The sequence below is a fragment of the Nicotiana tabacum genome, chromosome 3 (genome assembly GCF_000715075.1).
Source record: "Nicotiana tabacum cultivar K326 chromosome 3, ASM71507v2, whole genome shotgun sequence".
Lineage (NCBI taxonomy): Eukaryota > Viridiplantae > Streptophyta > Magnoliopsida > Solanales > Solanaceae > Nicotiana > Nicotiana tabacum.
In genome coordinates this window covers 88,449,073-88,456,981 of record NC_134082.1, presented here as the reverse complement: position 1 = coordinate 88,456,981, position 7,909 = coordinate 88,449,073, and the positions used below count along the sequence as shown (strand labels likewise).

Here is a 7,909-nt window from a genome sequence, read left to right as displayed (position 1 = left end):
TGAAAGCTCGAAAAAGTACTTGAACCCAACAATGGAGGTCGGTTATCGTCGGCTCTGAGAAAGCGTGAGGAAGAGAAACAGAGAAATTGAAATTTAAAATATTAAAATTGTTGTTTTAAATTGTGGGCTACCGGGTGAAAACTAAATTTCATAACATATACAATCTAGGCTAAGCCAGGTAAGGGCTTCAAATATGGGCTATTTTCGAATGGGCTGTATGACCCAAGTGATATATGATGTAATTTCTTCTTTTATATTTTATAGCAAAATAAGTATTTATGGTATATACTACCATTAAGGCATGAAATAAGAGCATGAAATAAGGCATGAAATACGCTATTTATGTTTTTCCTCTCTCTTAGACAACTGGACATACCTATCTTTAAGGTGATTGTCGTTACTGTATTCATGAATACATGACGCGAATACATGTGAATACATGCGCGTATAGCTAGACTACCCTGATTTTAGGTGCTTTTTACTGTTGTATTCATGAATACAACAACGCGAATACATGTGAATGCATGCGCGTACAACTGGACTGCCCTGATTTTAAACACTTTTTGATGCTGTATTCATGAATACATGGGGCGAATACATGTGAATACAAGTGCGTACAGCTGGACTGCCCTGATTTTAGGCGCTTTTTACTACTGTATAAATACAACAACGCGAATACAAGTGAATACATGCGCGTAGTGCTAGATTGCCCTAATTTTTGGCGCTTTTTGCGGCTGTATTCATGAATACATGGCGCGAATACATGTGCGTACACCTAGACTACCATAATTTTTATGCGCTTTTTGCAGGCTTTCTACCGTAACAACTGAATAGTAGCTATAGGAAGTAATTATGTATATGGTAGCTAATAGCCACTAAAAAATAGTGGTTTCTGAAAATTACTTGCATTAACTAAAAGTTATATATATACCAGGCTTTCTAAGCCAAGGGTTCATTGAAAAAAACCTCTCTATCTTCACTAGGTACGAGTAAGGTCCACGTACGCACTACTCTTTACGGACCCCACTTGTGAAAATATGGTTTTGTTGTTGCTGTATTTAAAAGACCAGGCTCTATTATGGGGATCTCGAAAAGGAAAAACGAATCAAAGTCAGTAGTAACTCACTAATTGTCATGTTTGATAAAGTTGTCATCTTTTAGAAAAACTTTCTTCCCGTCCAAAACTACTGTTCCACAGATATATTATACTATGCACTAAGTATATATATATATATATATATATATATATATATATATATAATACACGATTGGATAAACGGCAAAATCGTAGTAGGTTTTTATTTGTAAAATTATAATTCTCATATTTTAATAAAGCTTACTTGTCGATATTCTTAAGGTTACTTTATAAAAATAAATCTGTTTTTACACTAACGGGTATAAAACATAAAACTCTATAATTTTAGAGTTACTATTCAATACAAAAAATTTCTTACCCTATTATGTTCGGTTGACCTACTATAATAGGTAACTTTCAATATTAAGTTTGATATTACAATATGAGAGAAAGAGTATAACCTATAGCTAGTTAAATTGTATCGCTAGCACAATGTTTTTCCTGAATACTCTCAATATATATACTGTAACTTATAATCAACAAGTTATTATTAGTTGCTTTACTAATATATTCGTTACTATTTTTATAAAAATTTACTTATAATTACATTGAACTTGGACTCTAAAATTTACGCATCACCTCCACACGCTACCAAATCAGCGGTCAGCCTATAAGACAGACTATCCTCCTTTCAAAAGTTAAATTTCTCTCTTTCTCTCCTCTCTTGCGCACGCGTCAACCATAGTCAGCTACAGCATTGTGTGGAATGGCTCCATTATCTACAGATGCAGAGATGTTATCTCTGCCATCTCTCGAAGATCTGACCTCAACTAACGCCAGATCGATAATCATCCCTTATATTATCCACTTTTCCGCCACTTCTCCACCACCGGAACATCCACTTGAGGTAAGAGTAATGGTGGATGCAACGAACAGATCAATTACATTCATTGAGGTTAAGGAAGCGCCTTTACCTGCAACTAAAACGTCAATTGAATCGATGCCGGTGGTTTCGGTTTTCGAACAAGGGATTGAATGCGCCATCTGTTTGTTAGAATTTGAAGTCGGTGATGAAGCTAAGGAGATGCCATGTACACATAATTTTCATTCAAATTGTGTTGCGAAGTGGTTGGGAATTAATGGATCGTGTCCGATTTGTAGGTATAAGATGCCAATTGAAAGTGCAGAGGATGAAGTTATGTTTACGTTTGATGTTATTGTTAATCATGATTTTGATAATTGGGATTTTGATTTAGAATCCGATTTTGGCGATGAATCGACACCTGAAGATATGGTCGTAGACAGCAAATAATTTGGTTACGTTTTATCATATTTTGGTGTTTTGTAGTTTGATAGGATCGAATTATAGAGATTTTTTATGTATAAAATATTATACAAAATTAATTAGTTTCGTTTGGATTGTATACACAAAAATAGTAACAACATTGCCTCATCAATGGTTCCTTCTTTCAGTTTTACATTATTTTGCTTCTTCTATTTGTACCCCTTGCTCTGAAGCGGCGACTTGCACACATAGAATCTTTCAGTGACACGTTTAAATTTGATCTCGTTAATAAAAGTTTTGGACAAATTGATTCAAGGTCTACATTAGGTAGAGAAATTTTGATGATCTCTGACAAATTTTTAAATTGATGAGCAATAATTTTCTTGTCACAAACCAATCTTAAATTTGACTACAAATCTTGACGAATTTTAAATTGATGTACAAAGTTTACCCTAACAAAAATCTTGACAAATATATCAGAATCCTAATAAAATTGCTAGAATTGGCCATAAAATTGAATTGCCATAGGTGGTTGTGCGAAAATTTCATAGGCAAGCTTGTTGCTATAGCTTTTGATTCAAATTTATCCAAATTAACTCTAATTTTGATATACAACATTTTTATACCAATCCCAATAATTTTTGTGGTTCGAAATCAATAAATTCACTTTGTTTTCTTTACAATTTTTTTTTTCATACTCAACAAAATTCAACATTGGTGTTCTTCAATTGTTCACCAACCAAACCAATCCAAATTCTTAAGGACATACAATTTAAGCTCAATTGAACATACATGCAATGAAAATATTACCGAGTCAATTTCAACCGCAAATAAGCAATAAGTCTTCAATTTTCTACAACACATATCTTATTATTTTTAAATTTTAGTTGAGTGCTCGTAACATATTGGAAGAGGAAGAAGCAGAAGGGGGAATATGAAGAAGAAGAAAAGATGGTGAAGAAAAAGGAAGCAGGAGGAGGAGACGAAGAAGGAGGAACTTTTAGCAAGACTCTAACGTTGCTGAAATTATGTTAACATGACCAAAACTTAAATGAATGTCTTTCTAGAGAACACCCAACATAAATTAGTCCTTTGAAGCAGGATTAAGTATATCGAGCCGAGCGTGAAGTTGTAATACCCCGAAAAATTTCGATGTGTTTAAAGGCTATTAAGAAGATTAATATATGTTAATCATATTAATTTAGGTACGAACAAAGACTAATAATATGAAGAAAATCAATTTATCATGGTAATATGTGTGCAAGGCATATTAATAATAATTTATGGTCTAAGAAGAGCTTAAGGCTAAGTCAAGTTGGAAACTATATGATAGATTAAAGTTTAAAATGAGTTCGTAGAAGGCTTAAATTCAAACGAGCACAACGCCCAATATATGAATATTTATGTTGTGTATGACCTATCAAATTAAATATCTATGAGTCTAATTTTTAATGCTTTAAATTGTTTGTCATTTGAATATTTCTACAAGAAGTTATGATCTTTTTATCGAAGGGTAGCACACCAACCATGCAGCTATGCGAGTTGTGCGTAGCTACATTGTCTTGTGCGCAACTAATTCCCGCAAGCTTGTCAAAGGAATGGGATATGAAGAGGAAGCGAGCGTAGCTATGCTGGAGGTGTGCATAGCTACCGATGTCATCAAAATTATAAAAGTTGCTATTTCGAGGAGAGAGAAAGAGATAAAATTTTGGACAAGAGTTTGGATTCTAGAGAGAATGAGGAACTCTCCCACCATGAATACACTTCAAGATAAGTTTATTTGATATAAGAATGATTATATAACATCGTTTGATATAAAACTAATAGTATTATGGATCAAAATCTATAGAAAATGAGTTGAATCTTCAAGAACACCAAAAAGAAAAAAGTAAGACCATCAAAAGGTAATTTCTTTACTTGAGCTTCACATATATGATATATTGGAGTGTGGATAACATGTTTATGAAGTTTATTTGAAGTAATAATGGAGTATTATATAAACCCTAAGAGTGGATCTTGAAAATAATATTTTGAATGAAGAAGAAGGTGAATAGTGGTGGATTGATATAATTTTTTTTTTGAGTTTTTAATGATGCCAATAGACTTAATAACCTAATTGATGGATGAATTAAAGGGGAATCACCATTTGGCTAAGAAATAACACTAGTTCATGAATTGGATATTCTTGAACGTAGAATTTTTTGGGACAAAATAATGAATAGTGACTTGATGATGTTGGGTATATAATATAGTATCATTAATAACTCCAAATGAGTATTTAAAGATAAGATTGTGATTAAATAGCTAATTGGTGGACGTATTGGATAATTTGAAATGGTTGAAGGCTTGTTGCTGAATTGTGAAGCCTAAATAAATGTTTTTGGATCTTTTTGTATTTGTTTGAATGTAATTGGGATATCTAATGATAGTGAATTGTTGGTGATATTTGAGCATTTTAATCAATTGGAGCGGTGTAGTATCATTTGGAGCTTGAAGATTGAGGTAAGTTAATTATGACTTACTCTTCTTGAGGGATTCTCTCTAAAAGCATGTTTTGAGTTAATCCGTGATATTATTATAAATGTGCATCAGTACTTGTGGGGACAAGCGAGAAGAATCTCACCATGTGTTTCTAAGTTTGTTGCCTCTGAAGTGTCAAGTGATTTTATATAAAAATCTTATTTTTAAAAGATGACACTTAAACGTTATTAGTTTTATTAGAATTTATGTGCTGATAAGAGTATAAATATTTGAGTGCTAAAGATATGCTTTCATGAAAAAGTATGTGTTTTGAAATTTGAACAATGGACTAGTACTTGTTATATCGTTAAAAGATTGATGTTAAATTGATATAGGCATTAACTTGAAAAACGTTATTCATTTGATTTTGATCAAATAGTTTGGATTGACTACGAAAATCATGATTTAATAAAAATAGATCCTTTGAGGCTATTAAGCTATGAATCTATTTTTGATATTCAAATATTTTGGGAGTTACTAGTAGAGATCACCGAGATTGGTTCGAATGTTGAGTATGTTACTATGAAACTACATGTGCCAATATAAGGACGCATTCCAAATTAAGCCAAGGTTTGTGGGATAAAGTCCTCCATTGAAAGGGCAAATGATCATTATTAAAGTAATGAGGTTAAGGCGACTTGTACGGCACTACGAGAAGCTGCCTAGACAAGTATGGTCAAATACTTGTTGCTAGGTTGATCACCTAGTGGTTGTTTATTATGTCGGTGTCGATATAGTACTCCCGGTGAAAAGTAAAGAAGGCTTTCTTATGTTTAGGCCTAAGGAGCCAAAAGTGATTTCAATGACTTAATGAAATTGAAATGGTATTGTGTTATTTTTATTAAAAATCATGGATTGATATACATGTTCTAAGAATTTATTATATTTTATTTGTCTTTTCATTTGAAATGATAAATAGAATGATTTATATAATTTTTTATCACTTTAAATGAAATATTGGTTGCGTAGCATTTTGTAAAATCTTGTCCTAGGAACTTGAGTTAGAGAGAGTCTACGACACTTATTGAGTATCGTGGCAGTGTACTCAGCCCTCACGCACCCCTCTCCACGGCTCCGCTTACTTTACATATTTCGGGATGAGGGGTATGATACGTTGCATTCAGACATAGCTAGGATGACTCTCTTCCCAAAGTATATGGTGAGGCACCACTCCTATTTCGCGGTAACTATCATCATGTCTTTTTATTTTATGTTAGTCGGACATTGGCCCAAATATTGAGTTCTATTCTTGGTATAGAGGCTCCATAGATAGTTGTGATGAGTTGTAATAACGAGATGGTACACGACATGTATAAAAAGATATTCATTGCATTTGATCCCATTATTATCATGAAAGGCGTCATGTGTGATTTTGAATTGGAAAATGTATCATCATTTAACTTGAAAATATATATGATTTTCAAAATGCTTCCGCAGTTAAATTAATTTTCATGCATATGGTTTGGTTTGCTCGGATCGGGTAGTATGCCGGGTGCTAGTCACGTGATTTTGGATCGTGACAGAAGCATAAATGACGCAATTTTTAAATAGCATTATTTGTTTTAAATTCTTAAGAATTCAAGTTCTAAAACGACCACTTTTGTTTGATTTACGGCAAAATTCATCTTAAATCTGTATTAAATTTTTATGTAGGCCTTAAACCAAGGGCATACCTACTAAACACTTGAACAAGGGACCGAATGCGCCATCTATTTGTTAGAATTTGAAATCGGTAATGAAGCTAAGGAGATGCCATGTAGACAAAAGTTTCATTCAAATTGTGTTGTAAAGTGGTTGGAGATATGGATCGTGTCCAATTTGTAGGTATAAGATGCCAGTAGAAAGTGTGAAGGATGAAGTGAAGTTTACGTTTGATGTTATTGTTTATTGTGATGTTGGCCATTGGAATTCAAATTTAGTGTCCGATTATGCCAATGAATCGACAATTGAAGATATGGTCATTGACATCTAATAATTTGGTACTTATTTTAATATTTTTGGTTTTGGTGATTGGTTTCATAGGATTGAATTATAGGGATTTTTTCATTTGCATAGAATATTATACAAAGTTAATTAGTTTCGTTTTGATAGTTACACTAAAATAAGGACAACATTGGCTCATCAAAGATTCCTTCTGTTTTACATTATTCCCCAAGGTTCATTTAGAGCTTTTTTGTATTTGTATTCTTGCTTACGAAGAGCATGAGTTGCACCCGGTAGCCGGTTATATATCCAATTCATTCAAATTATTTATTTTGTAGTCACTTTAGACAAATTCTGTCTACTATTACAAATTGTTTTCATAAGGAGTTTAAAATTGTGTATTGTCTGATCTAAAATTTGTTTATTATATGATTAATTTGGTGTCATAGGTTAGTATCAAAGCCTAAAGTTAGGCTTTTTCAAGCCAATTTAAGACTCTATGTTTGAAATTCTTTTTTGAATCTTCAGACTCACTAGTCTCAAATAATTTTTAGAACAGCTAAACTAACAAAAAATTATGAACTCCAATTGTGACACCTACGTATGTCACACTTATGATGCGTGAAAACTTATATTTTAAGTATTGAACACTTGATCTACTAATTGACAGAGCAAAAAAAAGTTGATTTCTAAGATGGGAGTGTGGTTAGTGGTGCGAGAATGTTAGGGTAAGTGGGTTTAAGTAGTATAGGGGGTGTTGGGTGAGGTGGCAATGTTGATTGCTTAATTTTGAGTACAAGGGCTACTCAGTGAAATTGATGGCCTAAAGCCATATTTTCATTAAGGCCTTAAATATTTTTAATAAAATTTATGTATTCACACACATGCAAAAATAGTTCCCCCCCTCCCCCCCTCCCCCCCCCCCTTTTTATAGTTTATGTTAGATTCAAATTAGTAAAATGTTAATTAGCCATATGTTTGTAATACATTACCTTGGATCTTATTGTAAAAAAATTATTTATTAATATATAGATTTGAGTGATTTAATTCAAAGTTTTAAAAAATTCTACTATTAAAAAGTAGGCATCTTTTTATTTTTATTTTTA

At 32.6% G+C, this 7,909-nt stretch overlaps 1 protein-coding gene across 1 annotated transcript; it reads left to right on the top strand.

The window, feature by feature from the left end:
* Positions 1-1,841: 1,841 nt before the first annotated feature.
* Positions 1,842-2,387, top strand: LOC107778694 (uncharacterized). Its single transcript, XM_016598981.1, has one exon. It carries the CDS (start codon positions 1,842-1,844, stop codon positions 2,385-2,387), a length of 546 nt encoding a protein of 181 aa, XP_016454467.1.
* The last annotated feature ends 5,522 nt before the right edge of the window (positions 2,388-7,909 follow it).

Excerpts from the sequence above, each read along its gene's own strand:
- LOC107778694 (XM_016598981.1), top strand. The coding sequence starts at position 1,842 with ATGGCTCCATTATCTACAGATGCAGAGATGTTATCTCTGCCATCTCTC.